Raw genomic sequence first — 26,905 nt, forward strand, 5'->3', positions numbered from 1 at the left:
TTAAAATTTAATCAGTTGCAAATAAATTTTCTTTCCATCCAAAAGAAGTAATTCCAATAATGATTTCTCTTAGGCATGGATTTAAAAATATCTTCAAGACAATCAAATTCATTAAAACTATCTCTAAAAAGTAATCTATTTTAAATTTTTGTTTTATTGAATAATAAGCCGATGTTGGCAACCAATAAGTTCATCAGATATATTGGTTATGTTTAACTTCAATTCAATTTCATACATAATTCGATAAAGAAACATTTCTCTGAACAAAGAACTGCCTTTAAACTTGGAATTTAATATTTTAGCAATTTTATTTGTACACCTGTTCTGTTTATTATGTACATGACTTTCCCTAATGAAGTCAAGTTATACAACATGACAGCCACATGAAAGAATATCATCCATGTTTAAAAGGGAAGATACTGGGAATATTATTTATTTTTGTATACATAATTTGTAAATGATTATAGGTCAAATTATTTTTGCACTATAGTTATATAGTGCATCATAATTCAACACCTTCTATAGATAAATTTTCTTTAATTTGCTAATACCAATGATAATTGCTTATTAAAAATTGTAATGACATTTTTGAAAAGAACAAAAAATCATTCAAAACAAAGCACTAAATATCTTATATTGAAGTCTTCATGTGAAATTTAAAATGCAAATTAAATATTTTTTACTAAAGATTTAGGATTTCTGTCCATGACTATATTAGGTTTACAATTGTATATATTTCTAGTGAATTTTAAGTCGAAGAGGGAGAGAGAAAAATTAGTCTGAATTTTGATAATTTCAAACTGAAGCAGGCAATTTTAGAATGCACCATAATTACACTTTAATTAAGATTACTAATTTGGTGCAACAGAATTCCAGTTATTCAAACTTCAGTTTATCTGAGAGGAGACTGAAGGGGAAAAAAAAAAAAACAAAAAAAAAAAAAAAAAAAAAAAACAAAGACAAAGTAAATTGCCAAATAAGTTAAATAATATATGTTTCAACATAGTTATTAAAATCAAGTGAAAGAAAATTCAAGGACTGATCAATTTATTACATCATGTTTTATACAAATAATAACTGAACAAAAATTATGTACAGAAAGCAATCTTAGAATTTCATGGTTTGCTTTATAATCGACATTTTGTTATAATGCTTCTATATAAATGATATCACAAAATAATTTTTTGGTTTTTTTTTTAATCACAAAACCAATAGAAGAATTAGTCATGTTATAAAATTTGTACTAAACCACCATAAAAAATGGAAAAACCATGAAAACCATATTATGAATAAAATAAAAAAGAAAGAAAAAAATAATTTAGTATTTACAAACAGTTTGCAATCATAAATAAAAAAATTATTCAAACAAATCTATACTGAGTATAATTTATGAGTGTTTATAAAGCTAACAGTTTATACAAAATGAGATCCTTCTAAAAATTTTAAGAATCTCTCGTAGAATTTCTAACCATTTATTACAATTAATACCATAAAAGGTAACAAGAAAATCGTTTATTTCTTCCAAATTATAAATATATTTACAAATGTGAAATTACTTTGAATAGAAATTGAATGAAATGCAGAAGTTTTAAAATATGATAGAACTTGATATATCTGCAAAAAATACAAATGGAAGAATTCATTTATACAAATAAAGCATTACAAGATATACTGATCTGCAAGGAAAAATAAAAAATCAAATTGGGGAGGAAAAAAAACACCTCCTTTGCTATTTTAACTGATTTTGCTAAGATACCTTTTTACTAATAATTTAAATAACATTGATTTGGATCATTCCCTCTCTCATAAGATAGATACTAGGGTCTGAATTTAGCCATATATTTATATTACTTTTGTCTAAGTTCACTAACTTAACTCATCATTCAAAGTACGATGAACTCTTATTGTTTTTACAAAATACTCCATGTACCAACAAATTAAATCAACAATATCAGTTTTAAATGCAATTTTTAAAAAAATAAATTAGTATTAATGAAGATGACACTGAAATATTTCTCTGACTAATATTTTTTACTAACATATTTCATGCTAATTTTCTCTTGGCATCGATTAAATGCTGCATTAAATTTGATGTGTCTTCTACTAAAAGGACTGTCTTCAATAAGAGGGAAAAAAAAAATCTTTAAATATTACGATTATAAACTTATTAAACATGTTAACAATTTGCAACATTATTATATATATATATATATATATTAAATTAATATAAAGTTGTTTGGGTCCGAAAAAGTTTGCTTATGTCTATAAAAAAGTTAATGCATTCAATATGGCTCTCACTTTATTATTTGCACATATTTAAAATACATTTCCATGAAAAACAAACTTACAATGCTTTTAATACTGCCTTAGTGTAAATACTTTTATACCAAGATTTTTTTCCCCCACTGAAACAAACAGCTTCATGAAAATATTCAATCATTTTAGTTTTAAAACTTTAAGAATTTTAGTTTCTAAAAAATAAAGCTTTTTCAGTTGAAAATTAAAACACAGCTCCTAATGATTACTTTAATGAAGTAGACAGTATAATATAAATTAATATATGATCAAATCCCATTTATTTTGTAATATTTTTATCTGATTATATATATTATGACTTTCTTTTTATGAAGAGTTCTAAAGGACAATTTTTTAAATCGTGATTTCACCAAAAATTTCACAACATAAAATTTCAATTCATTCCAAATAGGATGTTTTCCATGTGTTTAAGAACTAATAATTCATAAAAGAAGGCCGATTTCAAATTATTAACCATTTTAATCACTCCATGGTAGGCTACCAATACTGATTTAAATATATATACAAAAAAACGACTTTTAGAAATATTTGGGTACAAAAGGTAGCTTAAATGAATTGAGAAAATCATTAACTGAAAATTTTTTTTAAGGTCAAATAAGGCAAGTTTATAAAATGAATATTTAAAAAATATACATATTTGGAGAGAAAAGTCCAATGAAAAGCATTGAAATTTATAAGTGCCTAAATATTAGATCAAAGTATTATATTTTTTCCCTGTGAACAGAAAAATAATTAGTAAAAATTTTAAATATCAAAAAAAAAAAAAAAAAAAAAAAAAAGATAATGAAAATTCTTACTTGGTAATCTCAGAAAAGTAAATACATTTGAAAACAACTATAGAAAAGTATAAAATATCATTAAAGAAGGTGAAAAAACAAACAAACTAATACTAAGAATAATTTCTTGCATAACACAAACAACAGAAATATCACACAGCCAACCAATCATTATGACATTGGTCTTATCACAAAAATAAGCTATGACAAACTGAAGGTTAAAAAATGTGTTTAGTCTTATAACAGAATACTTTCAAGAAAGTTCATAGTTTGAACAATAAGTATTGACATAAAACTATAGTAGATGTCAGAGCGAAATATTTTACACAGAAAAGAAAAATCATAAACTTTCAAGTTGTACGTAATCTTGATGAACTACTTCCTAAAAGTCTTGTTGCTGACAGATTTGGAGATGGCACACGTCGAATTTTTAATTTCTCCATGGTTAAGTAAAATATAACAAGTGTAATAAATTGTATTGCAGCAAGGAAAAAGAAATAATAAAAGAGTTTTCCCTTGTTTATATCACTTGAATTATAACCAATGATCGTACCTTCAATCATTTCAAATGATCTGAATGCTGCTACACCAATAAAACTACCGATTCCTGTACAGAAATAATAAAGGCCCATGACTGCACCTTGCATGGTACTAGGTGCTTGAGAAACAGCAAATTCCATCCCTAAAAGAAAATTTGCAAATGTAATTCTTTGAAATATTAGAAAAATAAATAGGTAAATACACTATTAATTCTTTAAAGCCCTTCTCAGTACAATGAAAAATTATAATTATTTGAATCAAGCTAGCAATTTAAATAGGTTTATATTACAAAGTAAATATGAAGGAAAATTTTCCTTTATACTTTTATAACTATCTTACAAATAATTCAGTGTTATATTATGTTTAATAACATGGGAAATATTAATTTCATTTAGTCTTTTTCATTTTAAATTCATATGACTAATTGGGACCAAAAGTATTGAATGCAATTCATTTATATTATATATATATATACTAGCTGACCCGACAAACGTTGTTCTGCAATATAAATTATTTCTAGTGAATATTTTGATTGTTAATTAAAAAAATAACGAATATATTGTAAGTGTGTGAGGATGGGATCTATGACAGAAAGAGGAATGGAGCGCTGTAGACGATGATCGCCGCTAAAAACAAAAAAATCACCAACCATTCATTTTCTCAATACAATGTATTTAATTAACGTAACGAACATATACATTGTTTGATTTCTTATACGTTAAACGTAAAGTAATATATTTTTTATACTAAAGTATAAAAAGCAAATTAAAAAAAAATCAATATTCATTTCAAAGAGCAATTGAGTGTACTATATTTTTGGTCAGTCCATCTTTAGCCAACACAAATAAGTTCGATGGTTTGTCCACGCGAGAACATGCCACCTATAACTGTCCGAGTGAAAAACATGATGTGCCCAAATCTAAGCCGCAAACAGATATCGTTTGGCCTTGTGAATTATTGATTGTCATTGCGAATGCCAATCTAATAGGAAATTGAACGCGTTTGAATTTAATTGGCACGTCTGTGAGAATCATTGGAATTCGTGGCAGGAAAACATTTTCGGCTCGGAATTTGCCATTCAAATTGGTGGCTTCGATAACGTTTTTCATCAATTTTTTAATGACCAATCGCGTGCCATTGCACAGCCGGGGTGGGTTCAAATTCCGAAGTAAGATAATCGGAGATCCAACTTTCAGTCGTAGAATGTATGGTGACAAGCCTGGTAAATACAGTGAGTTCAAAAACTCTGTTGGATAATTTACAACTTCGTTAGCATCGCAAACTGTATCGATCGATTCGTATGATACCAAGTCGTCTGGCAAAGACTGCTGTATCTTGAAGTTTAAATCGTCGGCGTCCACATTTTTTGCTGCCAGCAATGCATAATTTATGTATTATGTACGTACCTCGGGAAATATACGGTCAATGAGAGCATTTTGCAAATCAACGATAGTGCAGAAATTAGTGGACAATTTTATGCATGCAGTATTTTCATAGACAGCAACTTTTCCATTGCCGATATCTAACAATTGGTACGAGAATGTGTCAGCAGATGGATCTTGTAGCATTTGGATGTACGTGTTTATTTTTAGCTGGACTTTTTCAACATTACGCCACAGTGGCGATGATTTCAAGCAAGTGTTGATCTCATCAGCGTACGTTGAACGTGGATAAGGACACCCTAATTACCTAGCGTTATGAAATATACTTTACGACCTATTCTCATACCTACCAAATACACATAAAAAATTTCATAAAAATCGATTGAGCCGTTTCGGAGGAGTACGAACACAAACACCGGGACACGAGATTTTTATATATTATATATATATAAATATATATTTATATATATATATATTAATAAAACTAAAAAAATAGATATTGTAATTGAAAGTGTTAGGGACTAGGAATATTTAATAACTAGATTCATGTACTCGCTGAATTTTCATTTCTTGATTTTAGTTATTATAAAGATTCTATTCAATAAATTGCTTTCATATGAATTATTATAATGAGAAAATTAAATATTCCAGTAGTAAGAGTTCAATCCATTCAATTAAATGTTTTAGATGAAATTGATCTTTGTAAGCAAACCTTTTACAAACAATTTTTTATTTAAAAACTTTAATTATTTCACAATTTTAATATATATAAATTACGTGTCACGTTGTTTGTCCGCGATGGACTCCTAAACTACTTAACCGATTTTAATCAAATTTGCACACCGTGTGCAGTTTGATCTAACTTAAAAGATAGGATAGCCCTTTTTTTGAATTTTTAATTAGAATTTTAATTATTAATTAAAAACTAACTTTCCCGCCAAAAAAATCTTCAAATCGCCAAATGAGTACGGCATCAATTTTTTTTCCCAACAGTCATGAGGCTAGGCTTAAGATTTTTCGGCTGATTATTTGAAACGATTCTATTTATTTTCTTAATGTTTGATGCATTTAAAATTAAACATTGTTAATGAATCGATCTTTCAGATTCATTCTTAAGTACTTTTGAATTAAAATAAAACAGAATAAAGGAAATTAAAAATTTCTAATCTGCATAGCGTTACCCCAACTGGCGTAGAAAAAATCACGCATTTGCGTTCCGCAACTGGCGTTGAAAATTCACGCATGCGCATTGTATTATGATTGTTTACATTTCAACGGAAGCGGACTCGATTTAAATTATTTTTAGGTTCGTTGCATGTTTTTGTAATTAAATTGTATTTAACTTAGTTATATATTTTTTGTATACGCTTATAGTTTTAAGTACATCGTTTTTTAAGTAGTTTTTTTTAACCTGTTTTCAACCGATTATTTTAAACGATTCGTTTTATTTTCTTAATGTTTGATGTATTTAAAATTAAACATTGTTAATGAATCGTTCTGGTCATGATGAATCTGAGAATATTTTGTTGACAAATTCTTGAAATATTACATAAATTAGGAAAGATATTCTTTAGTGCCCATAACGTTTAAACGCTCAGTGACTCTTTTCAGTAATCATATTACAAAAAAATACTTTGTTTCAGTAAAAAATATTATTATATTAATTGCAGATTAATCCTTTCCACTTTAATATATAGTATAAATTCTACGGGAACTAACAGAAAATTAGAGAGATACATATTACGTTGTGACTGAAGGCGTTTATAATATTATGAGTGAATTATATATATATATTATATATATATAAAATATTTTGATGAAGAAGTTATTAAAGTAGGAATTGCATAAAATATTTAATTATTAAAATTTTAACGAACATTAAGATGGGCGAACCGGCTGGTCGCCAAAGGCGGCTAGTATTTTATAAAATTAATATTACAAACATCATACTTGACACAGAATTTTATATTCCAAAAAGAAACAATATTATAAAAGCTGAATGAAAGGAACATTTTTCATAAGAAAAAAACTTTTCTACAACTTGACAAATGATTCACTTAATTTTTAATATACTTAATAACAAAAAGTTTCAACAAACTTCTTACCACTAACACTTGTGAATACTTCACTAATACCAATGAGAGAGTATTGCGGTATCTGCCAAAGAATTGGTAAATCTGCTGCAACATACACTGTATGTTCAATGGTTTGGTTGACTATGCGACCTCTGTAAAATGAAGTATTGGAATTTTATAATTTCTTAATAATAATTAGAACAAATTGTAATGCAAAATAATAAAATTCGGAATATGCAATATAGTAGAATACATAAAATATAACATACATTATAAGTTAATCTTTTTTTTTTTTTAAATCGTTCCTGACACTCGGTATGTATCTCCATAAAAAGACGATCTAGATAAAACACACACACACACACACACACACACACACACACACACACACACACACACACACACACACACACACACACACACACACACACACACATTATTACAAATCTGTCTGAGGCCAGGATAGCCTGGTTGATAGGGCGTTGGATTCACGTCCCTTGGGTTGCGAGTACGAACCCCGTCGGCCGAAGACTCTCTGTGTGTGTGGTGGCTGGCGCACGTATAAATCTGTCGTGTTCACAAAGTCCTCCATGTCAAGAGTAATACCACTGGAGGTACTGGATCAGGAGTGATCGTTCTTTGATTCAGGTATAAATTACAATCTGTGGATGAGTGAATGAAATGCATGAATGAAGTCCGCCGCGTATAAAGGGTTGTGACGTATATGCAGCTAAGTCATACTCGCAATGTAGCTAAGTCATTATACTACTTTCCATAAGGCCATAGATGGCTTTATGGAAAAAACAAGAGGCGCACTCTTGGCTTAAAATCACTGACTTCTAAAGTCAGTGGATTTGTCTATGACAAGTGCCATTAGAAACAACAACACAAATCTGTCTGTGATGCTGCTTCCCAGCATTGTTGGTTTAATCACTGAAAAGACCGTTTTACGATCAGCTCCATTAGATGTTGATCGGAGGCAGAATCAGTGATTTCAGGGCTTGGAGACAAAATAGATATTACTGGAAACTTCCAGAATTTTAGCAATTCAGCCAACTGGAACCAAGATACGCCTAATTGGTCCAGAACATTCTTCGCCCGCCTCCGGGAAGTAAAAAAGGCCGACAGTCTCAAGAAATTAATCGTGTAAAGAATCTACAGTGATTAGTTGGATCAGTCCAGCTAAGAGCTCCAGCGATTGCCGCATTGAGCTGTGTGCCAAGTCCTGTTGCTTATTTTAGAAGCAGCATCGTGTGGTGTAGCCAGTCGTGTAGTAGTGAGATGGCAGTTGGATACAGCTAAAGCGAGGAGACAGTGGAGATTTGGAGAGGCCGTAGAATGTTTTTATAAGCATAAAAATTTTTCTTATAATACTCTGCAATAATAGACATATATTTACAATATGCCTTACAAAATTTATAGACACTTTAAGAAATTTACAAGAATTAAGCATTCCTGGTGTACGTTTATACAACGAGTGGCTTTATTTTTAACTTATCAAATGAACTATTAAAGAAAAATCTTTTATGTGAAGACACTCTTTTATTTATTTTGTTACTAATTCTCTGCATGCTAATTTTGAGTCGTACAACTTTTTTTTGTCTACAAAGTTATGGCTATGAACATATATAAAACAATGCATGCATTATTTAAATTTAACAAAGAATTTTTTAGTGCATATATATTTTATGTCAATTATCTAGTCACTCTAAACATTTCTAAACTTAATTATTTATTCAAAAATCTGGAAAATTTTCCAATTTTCCTTACGTGGATGCAAAATCAGGCCGAATTTGTTAATCGCCGTTTGGCAACGCTTCGACCTCGCCCAGGAATATCAATACGCGGTTTGATAAGATTTCAAACGAGCGCTATTCTTGCATCGGTTTGATTTTTTTTTTTTTCTTTTTTTTTAAATTAACGATCGAAAAACGAACAAAATTTTTTAGATGTGTTTAAGTCGCGCCGTATCGATTTTAAAACGAAATCGTGGAAAAAGAGAAGACAGGTCGAATGAAAATGCTCAAGAATCGTTCATGAGAAGATCCAGTCGTAAAGAACGAGATAGGGTTAAACGTTTATGTATACGGAGCGTAGTTTCCGAACTACAGGAGCATAGTTGTGGGACTATGTCAGAACTCTGCTCTTTTTGATAGACACGTTGCAGAGAAAAAGAAGTAAATTCAAGTAGCAAATAGACAAAATGTTGTAATAATAAAAAAACTGTTTTGGAACATCTGTTGAATAAACCGGAAATATTGAAAGACTTGCTGTTTCTTAGGTGAATGTATATAGTTGTTTAAATGAAATGTTATTTGTGTTTACAAAGAACTTTGATGCAGGTGATTTTTTGCAAGTGTACTTTTTGCTTTACTTTTTTTTTTTATTTCTTCCATTGTTTTATCATATTTTGGAATAAATTGAATCTGAATATATCTGTTGCTAGATAAAAGTGGTTGAGTAGATGGCGAGCGAGGGAAGTGATCCGAAAGGAACTGCAATAGGAATTCCTGGGGGTTGGCGAGCATAAGCGAGCAGGGGCCGGAGCCCCCCTGGTTAATTATATATTATAAAAGTTTTCTCATATTATAGATGATTTTTATCTACATTCACATGCAAATTTTATATTCTTCAGTAATTTGAAATTCTGTCAAATCATAATCCCTTAATTCTTTTTTTGTCAACATTCTTTTGAGCTAATTTTGTATTTCTATATGCAATATTAATGAATAAAGAAATAAGAATTATCATTCTGAAGTACAGTGAAAATCAAATTCTCATTACATAGTAAATTGATTCAAAATATTTCCATTTGTTAACATTTCAAGCTTTTTTAAACATATTTAAATTTTTAAAAATAAATGCTTAGATTACAGTTGCCCTACTTTAAAGTAATCTAATAAACAATATTATTGTATTAAAAAGATAAATATTTAGAAACTTCATATGATTTTTAGTAAGATGAAAATAAGATAAATTCAATAGCATATTTTTTTAGAAGATTTTACTGTTGAAACAAAAGAAGAAATATTGCAGATTTGGAATACTACTTTTATACTTACTCATCGATAAAATGAAGCCGGCACATCTCTAAACATCCTGCCATTATCATAGACAGTGTAGCGCAAGCCATACCAATTGCCATCCTAGCCAGTATGCTAATCTGAATTTCACGCTTATCCAAGAAGGGGTATACCACATGATTCATAAGAGGTATGAAAATGATTAGAAACAAAACATTAAACAGCATAAGCCATGCTGCAGGCACCTGAAATAAAAATGAATGATAAATATTACTGATTCAGATTACTTGGAAAATCTAGAAATAAGTACTTTGATGCATATAATTATTAGAATAAAATGGATGACTGAAGATTTTCACACAGATGTAATTGAGTCCACCACAAATTTATACTAATGTTTTTTATGTGACAGAATTATATTATATATATTGACTATAGAATTATATTAAATATATTGCCAGAAAATTATCAGCAAATAAACTTATTGAAAGTTGACTTATAAAGTATGTTTTCATCTTATATAATAGATTTTTCTTCTTCTTTTAAATAAATAGGCGACTACTTAAAATTATTTTCAAATTTTGGTAATCACTATCATTGCTCTAATTAGATGATGTATTCAGCAAAAAGTAATTATTTTTATTTCAATTCATATAAGAATTTAAAATATACTTTTGATGCTTGAAATGTTAATACAATTTTTACCATTTGAATTAACTACTGTAGATGACATCATTACAGCAAATATAGAAAAAAAAATCCATAATATAAAATATGGGACAGACTCATTTTTATAAGCAAGGAGCTTAAAATTTAACAAAATTCTTTTTCCGCAGTATATATATATATTCAACCACTCAACTTAAAAAAAAAAAAAAAATCAATTTATTTATACTTCCACACATGGGGATACTTTTATCTCACGTTTCTATGTTATTGAGGACTCTTAGAGTTTCTCACAGCTTTGATGTTTATTAATAGTTTCTATGATATTTGAGATAAGATTGACAATTATTTTGTAGAAACAAACTCAATTCTTTTTTGAGAACACTCATTTGAAATATTTGGGTTTTTTTTTCATTCCATACTAATTAAATTAGATAGAATATTGTCAATTAATTGCAATTAATTAAACTTTCGAATTTCAATCTAATTGATGTGGATATAATATCTCATTAGGATTTTAAACTTAATATATATATTAAATACAACCAATATACTAAAATTATAGTTCTCTAGAATAAAAACATATTAAAACAATTTATATTTGGTAGTTTATTTTAATTGTAATTAGCTGCAAATTTATATAATATATAAATCCAACTAGAGTTTTAATTCTTCTTGCCACTAATGATAGTTTTACACACAATGATAGTATTGTTTAAGTAATGATTTTTTAACATTTTGATTAAGAGCATCATAAAGAGCAGTTGACAAGTAATCAATTTCAGGTAAGTGATGCTTATGAGAAAGCTAAGCAGGACATTAAGGAATAAAATAAGATATAACCTTTTGGAAAAATTGAAATAAAGAATCCTACCATGATGAATTCACTCAAAAAGGTCGCATATTTGGATAAAGCAATGTTTTTAACTAATAGAATTAAGAATACTAGTAAGCAAAATGAATGTGGTTCTGTAATATAACTAACATTGATTTTCTTTAAATAGCAATTGCCAGATTGTTAAATCATTTATTGCCATTTAATCTTAGAATTTCTCTTTTGCACGTCATTTTAGTGCACTTTCATTCAACAGGTTAGGGGAATAGCAATCTTAATCATAAATCCTTTTAATAAAATTTTGGAAACTTGCTTTCGAAAAATTATTTGATATATATATTTGCTCTTATAATATATTCATTTCACATTGAGTACAGGAAGCAGAGCTATGATGGTCATGTAACAAAATTACTGATATTGTATTTCTTGCATATTTATTACTCTAAAAATTTTTTTGACAAATATGATGCCACAAATTTATAGGAAATGTCAGATATAATTTCCGCTTAAAAAAACAACTAGCGATATATATTCGATATCATATTTTCAAAACTTTAATAAGAAACAATAATATTACATAAACAATTATATTATTGGAAATCTAATGAGTTCATAAACATTAATTTAAATAAATTTGATTTGAATTATAAGATCCTTTTCAAATAAAAAATGTAACTCGTTTATTAATTATTTGTAATTGATGAAAGAGGCATCATAAAATTATATGTACATGTCTTCAAACAGATATCTATTTAAAGATAGTTTTGATATGCTCAGATTTTAACTCAAAGATTAACATCTAATACACGAAAACATTTAAAAATATAAATAATAATTGAATCAATAAATTCAAAAAATAACAAACAAAATTTGAATATAATAATTGTTATAGATAGAAATTCTAAAATAGACATATAGATACTCACTGAGAACTCAGTATTAGCTTCTTCATGATTTGTTGAATTAACTGGTTCAAGACTTAAACGCATCTGCAAACCTTGAGCCAAGAAAGTAGTTTGCATCTAAAAGAACAAACCCCCAACAAAATGTAATCAAAATATTTTTTTAAATGCATGTAAATTTATAAATAGTATTTAATTCAAGTTTAAAAATCATAAGAAGTATATTTTAACTAAGATTTAACAAGAAATTGAATTTACTTGATGGCTATGGATTATAAATGAAATTTAATTTAAACAATCAACACATTTCCAATTTTTTTCCAATAATTTGGAAATTAATGACATATTTTATACTACGACTTTTAGCAAAATAGTTACGCAAAATGCAAGCATATGCACACATGTCCCGCCCCACACACAATGTAATCTTACTTTTACAAGTTAATTTTAGAAAAATTTAGTAAAAAAAAGTTTTATAATAACAAATTTCCAGTGCATAATTACCTGAAAATACAACATCCAATAAGGTATGAGTATGATAAAAACTATAATAATGGCAGATAATGCTTTTACGTCCTCAACAACTGATTCATGGAATTTGCCACCATATCTAACTTTGGCCATATCTAGCCATGATGGTCTGTTCATAGCAGCCAAACTGTAAAAGTAATAAAATGTAACTATTGAACAAAAAAATAATAGTTTAGAGAACTAACACAAACAGAAAAAGATAAGTGTAACAAAATATTTATGGGCTAGTTATTTTAATGAAAAACTACCTAATGCACTGCAAACACATAGTATAGTTTAATGCATAATTTTGCACATTATTCTTCTGAATGCAACGAGACCTGAAAGTCATTTTGTGATGAACCAGAACCTTTGGCAATTCCCTTAGAAATAGTCTGAAAATTGCTTTTCTACTGGATACAACATCTTTGAGAAATAAATAAAAAAATTTAAAAATCACAGAAATTAAATCTGAATAACAGGTCACATGTGGAACCAATAAAATGCATGTAAAATATAAAATGCAAAATATTAAAAAATTCATTGAAAAAAATGTCAACCTTGTATAATTTTTTGTCACAGATTTTGCATAATTTTTGGACGACAGTACAATTAGATAGACCTGAAGACAAATTCACAACGAGCAACGTGGTACATTTAGAAAACAGAAATAATCTAATCTCTGGAATGTGCCACTTATACTATTGCCAGCTATTCGATGCCTCTCCGTAAGGTTCCCAAACATTTTCACTGCTTTTGTGACTGAGTTGTACAGTCTAAAGTAGAATCCATTTTGGCATACTGATATACTTTTTTGTCTATTATACACATGTCACAAAACTACAATTTTAATATAATAAACTATTTCTATAACATGTTGCCTTATCTGTACAGGAAGATATTATTACTATATAAGCGACTCTGTGCTAACATTTGTTGGTTATTTACAGACTTAAGTGTATTAAAATTTTAAAACCCAAATGCAATTGATTCTATTAAATTCATTTCTACATTAAATTCATAGAAGGGGGGGGGATGCAGTGATGTTTAAAAAACTATCCAATTTCTAAATGTTTATCTTTTTCATTAATCAAAGAAGATGGATTAAACTCATGGTAATGAGTAAATCAAAATAATTTGTTTGGGATTAAATTAGCATGTACGACATATGAGAGTAGATTTTCCAGAAAGAATGATAAGATGTTGCAAGTGAAGTACTGAATATTCAGAATCAACACACTATTTTAGTCTTACTATGCATGATATAAAAAGTTGGGACACTTTAAGTTGCATCTGAAATAGTAAAAGTAATAATTCTGAAATACATGAAGTTGCATATGGAATTTGAAAATAAAAATTTGAAGAAAAGTGGAGAGGGAAAAACAACAACAACCTTAAGATATTTTAAATAAATGCTTATGAACATCTTTATATTCACCTGCTGGTTATATATGGATTTTGAATAGCATGATTGTCATATATTTTAGAAAACATTTGTATTAATACTGCTATAATGATATTTTTTGAAAACCATATAATTTTTACATTTATTTTGTCCCATGGAGATATATGCATTGAAATTTTCTCTTCAATGCCTTATCACTTTAAATTGCAACTACTTATTTCCTATTATATAACTTACACTATTAAACAGCATAAAGTAATTTTTTTTAGTACACTATTAAATACCATTTATAATATTAAAAATCATAAACACAATATTATATGTATATTTTATTGTTCAGAAAGTAATTTCGTTTTTTTTTCGCTTTTTTGTCAAAATGAAAGACAATTTTCGTATAATGAATAAATATTTTATTAAACTATATATTGGCTATTCTAGTCCAACACCTTTTGCCATCTTTCTGGTAGTAGCAAGATTCCACACTCATAAAATTTTTGGTCTTTGCTGGCAAAAAACTGATCCAGGTGATTTTTGACCTCTTTATTTGAAGTAAAGGTTTTACCGTCCAAAAAATTTTGCAGTGACCGGAACAAACAATAATCCGAAGGCGCCAGATCTGGAGAATATGGTGGGTGTGTTAGTGTATCCCATTCAAGCTGTAAAAGCTTTTAGCGAGTGACCAAACTTGTATGAGGTCTTGCATTATCTTGGTGGAACACGACACATTTTCTGTTGATTAATTCTGGCCTTTTCTGTTGAAGTGCATCATTCAGTTTGTCCAGCTGATGAAAGTAGACTTCCGAATTAATTGTTGTGTTATCCGGTAAAAAGCTTAAAAAAAAAAAAAAAAAAAAAAAAAAAAAACGATTTTTTTTAAAATCCCACCAAACAGACAGCATTACCTTTTTTTGATGGACATTGGCCTTTGAAATGCTTTGAGCCGGTTCATCTTTTTTGCTCCATGATATCTTGGGTTTGACATTGTTACATACAACCCATTTTTCGTCCCCAGTAATGATGCGCTTCAAAAATGGATCATTTTCATGATGTTTGAGAAGCGAATCACAGACGTCAACGCGACGACACAAATTTCTCTCCGTGAGAACATGGGGAACCCATATATCGAGGTTAAACCCAGGCCTTTCAAGTGGTCATAAACAGTTAAATTCGACAAATTTAACCTCTCACTGATCTCGCGTGTTGTTATTCGCAGATTTGCATCAACTAATGCCTGTATCGTGTCTTTATCAGCTTCAACCGGCCTTCCAGAACGTGGTGCATTTTCGACATCAAAATTGCCGGATCGAAATTTTGCAAACCAGTTCTGGCACTGGCGTCCTGTCAACACATCTTTTCTATACACATCGGTTAATTTCTTTCTGGCATGAACAGCATTTTTACTTTTTCTATAGTAAAAAAGTAAAATATGACGAAAATGCTGCTTATTGCTCTCCATATTTAAAAGGGCACCAACCAAAAACTATTAATTGAACTTTTTTCACACACAAGCCTTGCTATATCAGCTCTCAAAACATATAATGATAATGCGGCTTAAGTGTGAAGTTGGATTCGAAAAAATACAATTAAATCCTCTATTGGGAAAAAACGAAATTACTTTCCAAACAACCCAATATATAACAACCTAATATAAGTTTGTAAAATTATACATAACATCACCTTTTGATTATTCATTTTATATTTGGTCCTCATTACGATGAGTCTGAAGATTCTATCTAATTTACTTTTAAAAACTTACAATTAAAGAAATTTTTACCTAGTTTCTGGTGTCAAACTTCTTGTATTCCTGTATACACGATTACGTTTCCATGCCTCTTTTAAAACGGAAAGTATCCGAGAAATAGAACTTCCATACGTGAACTGATGAGTGTACAAAGAATAAGACAGCAGAAATAATACACTGGCAGCAGTGAGCAAACATACAGGTATTAAGTAGCCTTTTTTGAAACCATCAGCTTGTTGAACATAAGTGATTCCTAATATAGCAGTCAAGGCACCAATATTAACGCACCAATACAGCCAATTAAGGTATATACGCAAGCCATCTGGACCACTATAGCGAACCTGTTAAAAATAAATTAAATTGCAATATTATTAAGGAACTTAATAGAAATTTTTTTTAAAAAAAAAGCTTAAAATGCATTTTGAATTATTAAAGTTTAACCAACAAAAATTTTTTACATTTGTGAGAAGCATTTTAGATTAGCTCTGAAGCAATCAAATTCTGTTCTTCATAGAGATATTAAAAATGCACATTATGCTATAAAAAACTGTAGCTTCTCATGATTTCAGTGAGTAATATTGCAATGTTTAGAGCACTTTGATGTCATATTTATGGTTAATAATAGTTAATCAAAAACATCAAAATAACGTGTTATTTTTTACTTTTTGTTATACACATGAACTTAAATGTTTATTTCAGTTACTATTAAAAATATGCCATTGCTTTTATTTCTCTCCATATAGAGGGTTAGGATATAAGCTGTTTATAAAGCAATTTTTTACAACACATTCATATTTTTTACAGGGTGCGGCAGAAAAACCAGGACAAACAAATTTCAATATAACGTGATTAAAAATAACTAAATTAACAAAATATAAAAAATAATAATAAGATTATTTGTTATATTTTGTTTACTAAGAGATAAGACATTTACTAATAAATAAATTTAATTGGCTTCAAAGTGGCCGGCTTTTGCAGTGATGCAGAGGCGCAAACGCTTATTGAAATTTTCAGCAATGGGCCGCAAGTTTTCTTCCTTTAATCTATCCCATTCCCCCAGAAGCTATTGCTTTAGAGAGTCCAAACTGTTATGTCGTTTAGAGCAATCCCTAGACTCCAAAATGAACCATACTCTTTAACCATGGGATTGAGATTTGGCGAGATTCTCCAGATGATATCACGTCCAGAAAATGTTCCTTCTACCACGTAGCCCACGGAAATATAAAAGCGATGAAATCTGTTGAGGAACCGTGTGGTTATACATATATTACAAGATCAGAAAATAATAACGAAAATGGCAAAAACAAATATGATCAATATAAATGATCCTGGTTTACAGTTAAGTGTTATAACTGATAAATTTAGAGTGTTTTGTGTTAAAATCGGGCCTGTACAATACAAAGGAGTTTTTGCTAAAAATGCTGAAGATAGATCGTTTTCCACTACACACTACTTTTAAAAAATGCCAAATGGTGAAACTTAACTTCACAGTTGGTTAATTTCTTTAAAAATGCAAGACGTATTTTGTTTTTGTTATATATATGGTTTCTCAAAAGAAGAGGAAATGACCAAACTACGCGTTATAGGTGGCTATAATAACTGCAGAAAGCTGTCAACTGTAATTGAAGACCATGAGCGTTCTAGTTCCCATTTTAATTCGTTTATTGCTTGGAAAGAATTATTAAAACGACTAAATTTTTGTTCGACTACTGATAAAGTAAATCAAGTAAATGCAAGTAAAGAAACGGCACTACTTAAATTACTATTTTAAAGAATTGTAGACGTGATTCTAATTTTAGCGTGTAATAATCTTCCACTTCGAAGAACCCACGAAATAATAAGTATGCCTAATAATAGAAATTTTTTAAGTTTAATCAAATTATTAAGTAAATACGACCCTGTGCTAATGGATCAAATAAACAGAATAATAAATTCGAAAAATAGAGTTGTGCATCATTTAGCACATAAGTCACAAGAACAAATTATTTCTGCACTGGGAAATGAAGTCATTAACAAAATTAAACACGATATAAAAGCAGCCATATATACTATAGTATCCAAATGGATTGCACTCCTGATATTTCCCATAAGGAACAAACTTCAATCATTATTAGATATGTAAATTTTGAAGAGAAAAGGTTAACTATAAATGAGCCATTTATAGGGTTTATTGAAGTAACTGATGTGACTGGAAAAGGACTAGCAAAAACTCTATTGGAAAAATTAAGTGAGCTTGATATAGATATTATGATTTGTAGGGGGCAAACATACGACAACGGTATCAACATGAAAGGAAAATATAAAGGTGTACAGTCCAGAATACTTTCTCTAAACCCGCAAGCAATTTATGTGTCTCGCCTATCACGCTTCTTTAATTTGTGGTGCCACTTCCAGCAGTATATATTGTAAAATTTTTTTGTCATATTACAATGCTTATATTGCTTAATTTCTGCATTTACAAAAAGATGGGGGATTCTACAAAAGTATTTAAACATTAATCTTAAACCATTATGTGACACTTGTTAGAAAGCCAAAATAGGTTCGGTTAAAGTAGTGTATACAGTTTGAAAAAACTTGTAATGCCCTAGAAGAATTTATTGATGTAAGTAACGATTAGGGACTGCATTACCGATATACCGAATACCGGTATTTTGAGCCATTTGCTCAATTTTGTAATACCGGTATTCACAAGTTTAAATACCGATTTTTCGGTATTTATTAGAAATTTTTTAAATTGACTTGTACTTGTTTAAATTGTTTAGGGATCGCCAATATAGCAAAATAGTATACGTTTTTGTTTTTATGTCTCCCTAACGGACAAAATTAATTAGACTGTGAATACAAAGTTGCATCGTACAATAAAGAGAAGTGATAAAATACTGTATGGCAATGAATTGTAAAACTCTCCACCTTTTGCGCATGCGTTAGTATGGGTTTATTTTGACAAAATAGGAGTGAGAGGAAAGATGAAAGGAGATGTTTAGGAAGAGATTCTAAAACACGTTGGAACAGTTTACTCCTAATGATGGAGTGATTTTTGAAACTGAGAAATCCAATCTAAAAAACAATAATCAACGTAAAACAGCAAATTAATTTTTCAGATAGTGAATTCGACTTAATATCCAGAACAGGTTGTTATAACTTAATATAAACTTAATATTAAAACCGGCTGTTGAAGCATTATGTCGGAGAGATTCTAATTTATTAACAGCTAATGCAACAATAAATTTCATGTTGCAGTCACTGAAAAAACAGCACACATCACTATCTGAAGAATTATATATTACATTGAAAAATCGCACAGAAGAAAGGCATACCGAAATAGAAAATGTCTTACGGTATTTACATAATTATAATGATTTTAAAAATGAAAAAGAAAAGAGACTAACCAATTCAAATCTGATCAAGTTTATAGTAAATTTTCTTAAATATTTTTTACCCACAAACCTATCCACATTCCGAAGAATTCGGTACAGTTATCGGAGATTATTATGGCACTAATGTGAAAGGAATTCTCTTGAACAAAAATTAAAATAAGCTATAAAAAATTCAACAAATTAAAATACAATACAGAAATTAGCTATATCCAAAACCATCCGATGAGTAATCGATTTATTTGAAGATGAGGGACTTAGAGATAAATATTTGGAAAAAGTATAACACAAATTGCTAACAGTACCACCAACTATCGTAAATGCCGAAAGAGCGTTTTCGACAGCTGATAATTTTTGTGCAAAATTACATTCCAGGCTTAATGACAGTACAATTGATGCATTATGTTTTTAATATCACATTTCAAAAATTTGTAATAGTACCACAGACTGAATAGTGATGTTAACACGTTTTTGTTTATCTAAACATTATTATTGCCAGGCTCTCCGCTGAATACTCTACACTTTCAGTGGGTCCCCTCACATATTGGTTTAAATGGTAATGAGATAGCGGATAATTTAGCTAAAACTGCCTCATCTGACATATTTCATGGTGATGCAACACTAACTTATTCTGAAATCTCCTCTATCAAAAGATGGAGTCGAGTGCACTTTGGAGAGTCCCACCTGCTCACCCTTGGTACTTTGGTAAGAGTCTCGGTTGGTGTCACCGTCTGAATATCTCTAGAAAACAGCAAACGGCTCTCTCGTTTTTTAAGTGGACACACCAAATCCCTCACCTTCCAACACGAACGGAGGATCTTTGCTGAATGTCTTTGGTGCAAGGCAGATCAAGCTACCCCCCAATCATATTCTTAAATGTTTAACTTTACAATTTTTGAGATTTTAAGGGATCCGCTATTGTTTTTGGACTTTTTAGAGATATTTGGTTTCATGGAGGTGGTATAGCGTGATTCTTTATATACTGTTATAATTTATAAGTTACAAATTATTTTTTTGATATTTACATTCTCTAATAAAACTGGTAAATAAAACAAAGAAACACCCGTGTTTTCTTTCTTTTCCTAAAATTTCTAATACCGGTACTAAAACCGGTATCCCAATATTAAGATCTAAAAAATACCGAATACTAGTATTGAACTTTTAGTCCGATATTGCAACCCCTAGTAACGATAATACAGCGGTATCCAAAGCTAAGTTAGAAAGTGCTAGCATGCAATACAAGGAATGCAATTTATTTTATGTTTAATAGTGTGCTTTGCAATATTGTTCAAAATTAACACTATCAAACTATTTCAAGCAAAAACAATTGTTCTTGACTCGGCTTTCAATTTAGTCAATAAAACTGAAATCCAAAATTTCAGAACTAAATTTAACACATTTTTAGATGAAACGAAATTGCTAGCATGAAATTTTATTGACGTTTCAGAACATTTTCCTGAAAAGTGAATTCGAAAAAGATTATATTCCAAATTAGCAGAAGACGAAGTTATTGATGATGAAAACCTAATTCAGGAAATTTGTTTACTACAAGATTTGATCTTGAATGAAAGACATGTAAATAATACACAAGACATATTGCAATACATACTAAATAATAATTATAATGAGTTATTTCTAAATGTATTAACTGTGTTAAAACTTTTCTTTATGTTGCTAGTTACTATAGCAAGTGCTGAGCACTCTTCCAGCAAATTAAAATTAACAAAGAATTATCTTCGGTGAAGCATGTGCTCAGAATGCTTGCTATATTAAGCATCGATAAAGAAACTACATAAAATTGTAATTTTTCTGAAGTAATTGATGTATTAGCAAAAACAAAATCACACACTAAAAAAACATGCATTAATAATATATGTTCGTGTTTATATATATATACTTCACAAAAAATTAGAGCCCCCTTCTTGCACCCAGGCTGAGGTCTGAGCTATAGAGATGGCTGGCTCTGAGCATGCCGCCCCCCGCCCCCAACATTTTCCCAATAACCTTCATTCTTATGAAATTCTGGCTACTCTTCCCGAAATTTTGTTCTTCAAGTTTCTCCTTTCTGTAGGTCTAAAATTAGGATTTGAACCAATGATCACCAGATTTTGAAGTACAAAGTACAAGTACAATTTTGTACAAATGTTGTACTGTTTTACAAAAGAATTCTGAAGTAACAAAATTCTATCAAGAATCTAGGAATGAGGATATAAATGAAGCAATCCAATCACAATGTTGAAAACTATTTTGTCATTTTTTCTTTTAAAGAATAAATATACATGGCCTCTACAAAAGAAATTTTGACAATTATATAAAAGCAAATTTCATATAAAACTTCATGTTTAAAAGGTTTTTTTTTTTTTTAAATTTTGAACTGTACTGATTTAATTTTATTATATCACTATTTCAAGAAACCAATATGAAATACTGAAATAGTTTTTGCATATATAATCTTGGAATCCCAAACAGAAAGAATAATAATAAAAAAATCTATTTAATTAAAAAAATTAGGAAAAAAAAAAAACAAAAAAAAAACCCAAAAATAATTTTTTTTCAAGCCATTAGAAATCAGCCAAGAGGAAGGTAAGTTATCATATGATTGATTAAAAGTAAACACAAGATAGAATCTTTGCAAGTCCTATATCTATATTAGGTTCCAACAGGCATAGATAAAAACAAATTTTGGACACAGATAATTGCATCACATGTTTTTAATACAACAATGAAAGAAAATCTCTTAATTCTAAAAATACTAGCATTGTTAATAACAAATCCTGAAGCCAATTTGAAAGGTGAATGAAAAAAAAAAAAAAAAAAAAAAAGAAGTCTAGATTGGAAACATGCAGATTTTATTCAAGATCTTAGTCTTTTCAACAATACTGATATACAATTACTAATCATTAAAATAGATTTTTAAGATCAGTTTTGAATATAAATTATTCTAAAATTTGCTAAATTAAAGTCTTTTGGAATAAAATACATTTTTTAAAATTTGCAAACTGGATATTTCCAGCAAGAAGAAGAGCAGTTAGCTATATAAATCTAATAATAATTATATAAATCTAAGGTAACATTCTCACTTTTATTTAAAAAATTGTCACTAAATTTTATATAATACTTAAATATAAATTTAATTTCTCAAGCAAACCTTTTTTTCTATTGTATTTGATGAATAAGCTCTGGATATTTCTTTAAGATTAAAAATATGCAAAATGAGATTTCATTATATTCTAGAAAACATCAGCTGAAATGTAAATAAATAAATTAAAAAAAAAAACCCTTACAAACTATATATATTTAAATACAATCTGAAAATAAAATGAGATACATTTTTGAAAAGCAACCAGCAAGAATTCTCTTAAATTTTTCATAAACTTTCATACTTAAGCACATTTTATGTTTACTTTACTTTAAGGAAAAGAGAACTAACTGGCATTGAATTCTAAATATCTTCCTGTACACTGAATTTACCCAAAATTTGAAAAAGATCTACAATCCTATTATTTAAACCATATACAGAATTTCATTATATAGGTTGTTGTTTTTGAGATTCTATTTATGGACATAAATATAGATACAGTACATAAAAAAGATACAGATAAACAATTCTAGTAATACACAAGCTAAATTTCATATATAAAACTCATTGCATTCATATATATATATATATATACATACACAGATTTTTATTTAAAATTTGACATGGATTTATAATTTTGATGTAAAGGCTATACACTAAATTTACTTCATTCCAATTTTTTTAATTACAGAATTCAAAGATGGAGAAGAAAAAAAAATCCTTATAGATCTTATAGATTCAAAGAAGAATAAAACAATGTAGATTCATCAAAATATTGGGAATCAAAATGTTTTTCTGATAATTACAATATTTTCCTTTCTACAGTTTATATATAAGAAAATTATGTATCTGGTAATAGCTCTTGGGGCATCTATTTGTTAGTTAATTAAAACATTACATGAAACTATGATATGCCGATTTTAAAAATAATAAAAAATTTCTATTTATAGATATTTTGTCAATATAGAAATATTAAAATGCAACAAAAATGCAATTCCTGTAACATAAGCCTTTAGTCAGTTTTTGAAAGGAAAACACGATGACAATTTATACTGGATTCTGCTGAATAGATAAATTATTATTGGGAATGAACTTCCCAAAATAAATGTTTAAAAAAAGTAAAAAATGCTTCACATAATGCCATAAGATGACAATGAAGAAAACTAAAATACATATACAGTGTATTTAAAATTTAAAAATCAGAAAAAAACAGAACAGTTCTACAAAATGTATATGGTACAATTTCAGAGCTGAAATAGTAAATTTTAAAAATTAGTGTACATCAAATACAGTTCCTGGTAATGTTAAAAATATTTATGTTTTGTAAATTAACTTTAAAGAATTAAATTGTCACCCTATAGTACCATATATATATCAAGAGATGAACTCATAATTAAATTGAGGTAGTAAATTGTATTTAGTTAGATATTTTTCCTGGTAGAATCATAACTTATCAACTTTTTTTCTTATTAGAATTTTAGTCTAAACTAATATTTAGCAGCAGAACATAATAAAAGAATCTTTTATTTTTACAGAAAAGAATTTTTTAGCAAACATTTTAGTTTTATCTTAGAGAAAAATGTAGGAATATTCTTTTTAACATAGACATGACTATTCCATTAAAATGTTTTATTTTGTTTCCTTATAAAAAGCTTATTTTGTTGAGTAACAGTTAAAAGAATTTCTTAATAACATAAATTCAAATTAGTAATTATATGCAGCATCAGTTTTTTTAAATCATTAAAAACAAATGAAACTCATAAACTCAAATAACAGTCTGATAAAACTTTCATTTAAATAAATTAATCTTCAAATAACTATATACAAATAATAAGTATACAAGAAATTTTTTTAAGAGCCTCAAGATGTCAGCAAAAAATTTAATCACATGAGAAGATAATTAAATATAAAAAACACATAAAATTTTCACATTATTTTTTTTTATTTATTACCAGTGCTGCATTTTGACTAAACATAAAATTAAAGCAATGAAAAGTTTTTAAATTAAAGCATAGCATACATCAAATATGCAAGAAAATATTTAACATCACTCACTTGTTCAGCTCCAAAAGGTGTAATATTAGCTTTTACAGTTCCAGTTCCCAAGGCAATAACAATCAAAACTAGCATAATAATCGAACTACAATTTTCACTGAATAATGGAACGTCATGCAGTGAAGTAGAATTGATAATAGGTATAGGGCATGTGGTACAAATATGACATACTTCAATCATATATGGTAAAAACCAATATGCAACTGAGTAAACAATAAATGCCAAAGCAATGGTTTTAAATCGTCCTAAATACGCATCCGATAGCCAGCCACCAAATAACGATGCCAAGTAAGATGTACCAGTGAAAATAAGCAGTGCACTAATGGCATTATAATACATCCAATGAAAATCATTCTGGTTCAAGAATAGGTAAAGGTTTCCTGTTAATGAATAATATGCGATTCGTTCCAACAGAACGAATATCAAAACCACGATTCCTGACAAAAGTTGTCTATATTTATTTACTGTGGTAGATCCGTATAGTGAACTTACATCTCTACTTGCATAAAAATCTTGTTGCTGCTGAGTGCTGTATGAAACATTTGAATTAACAGAAGTAATTAAAGGTTCTCTTTCATTATCCGATTCCATTTTAACTTAATTGAAAATAGTCAACAAAGCAAGGTATGGAGCAGATATTGCACGTGAAAGTGAAATTTAACTATAATCAAAATCACATGAAATTTATCGATGGCAAGCTAACGGGAATGGGGAATTTAATCTTTTTAATGATTTATGACAAGGAGGAAGACATAGATATAATACAAATTAAAGTTCACATTCATTCTTATATTTTGAGATTCTGTCATAAATTGGAGAATGCATAGGTTACAAATACCGAATAGTAAAATTAAAGGAGAATCGTTAACCGGAGGACGCTTGAACCCCCCATTTGAAGTTGAAAGGGGGGAGCAGTGGGGGGAAGCAGCACTGGAGGACGGATTTCAATCCGGTAGTGATGGAAATGGGGGAATCGATGTATGGTTGCTTACGGAAAAGCTTTTTTCGCCAAAATTTGAAAATTTATTTACCCGCCAAGAATGAAGCGCATTTTTGGAATGTATAGGGTGGAGTGTGGACGAATGTCGGTTGGATCTATGATGAAGGCAGACCTTATTTATGCACGATCTTTTTTAATAAAAGAATAATACCGTGTTATAATATATTTATTTTTGCTCATAATTAAGTTTTATGAATCTAATTTTTGACTAGAAATTACTGTTGACTGTGGCTGGGAACTTGGGAAAGCTGAATTTTCTACAGGCGCCTTCTATTTATAATTAATTAAATGGCAAGAAACTAATATGTTAACTCAGAATTAAATTCTATCTTCTATTGGTTTGTTAAATGAAATTTAAAGTTTTCACAAAGTAATGGAATGAACTTACAAGTTTCATTTAAATTCTTAATGGAAGCTAAAAGTGATTGTTTATTCGGAATACAAATTCGATGTAGTTTTAATTTTATTTCTTGCAATTTGGCTGTATTCATTGGAAAGTATTTTAGTTTTTTTTTTATACTATTAATTTTAATGCCCATATTTTGTTTGTTTGTTGTTGTACAAAGCTAAATGTTTTTTTAAAAATTAGCTAAAAAATTTTTTAAATGATGATTTTAAAAAATTATATATATATTTTTTTACCTAATTAAGTAATAAATTAGTGTTATAGAACATTTAAAACATTTTTTATAACTGCAGGCATGCTTTGATTTTGTTATTTGCTAGTATTTATAGTAGCAATAAAGCATTTATATTTTGTGGTCTAAATATTGCAATAATAAAAATCTGTAATCTCTTTCTTGCAGTTTTGTCCATTCTTTTTTTTTTTTTTAATGTTGATAATGTGCATGATGAACTCTTTAAAATTTGTTTTCAAATTGAATAATTCGTACTTGTAAAAAATATGCATTGTAAAGATATATATAATTTTAGCTAAGTTTTTGATAAAATATGGCTTATTCTCTGTTAAGAAAGTATGATAACCAAAAATCCTTAAAGGAATCATCAAAATATTCAATATTTTCTATTTAATAAAAACTAATTTTTGTTTTGTTAAAATAAGATTGATATTGAATTAAAAATTATATGCATAAGCTGATTAATATTACATGATTTTAAAAAGTACTTTTTCAATACATATATTTCTTATTCTAATTTATTAATTTTTTTTCATAAATGCTTAATACATTTATTTATGCATACAGCAATTTAATTCTTCTTTTAAT

At 28.6% G+C, this 26,905-nt stretch overlaps 1 protein-coding gene across 1 annotated transcript; it reads right to left on the bottom strand.

Moving 5' to 3' along the window:
• Positions 1–1,067: 1,067 nt before the first annotated feature.
• On the bottom strand, positions 1,068–26,098 carry LOC129963845 (solute carrier family 15 member 4-like). The gene is made up of 7 exons (XM_056078421.1): positions 24,680–26,098; positions 16,205–16,512; positions 13,020–13,173; positions 12,540–12,635; positions 10,152–10,357; positions 7,120–7,241; positions 1,068–3,774 (listed from the first exon to the last, which is right to left on the bottom strand). Exons 1-7 carry the CDS (start codon positions 25,268–25,270, stop codon positions 3,443–3,445), a joined length of 1,809 nt encoding a protein of 602 aa, XP_055934396.1. The 5' UTR covers positions 25,271–26,098; the 3' UTR covers positions 1,068–3,442.
• Positions 26,099–26,905: the final 807 nt, after the last annotated feature.

The sequence above is a fragment of the Argiope bruennichi genome, chromosome 3 (assembly GCF_947563725.1).
Source record: "Argiope bruennichi chromosome 3, qqArgBrue1.1, whole genome shotgun sequence".
NCBI classification, from domain to species: Eukaryota; Metazoa; Arthropoda; class Arachnida; order Araneae; family Araneidae; genus Argiope; species Argiope bruennichi.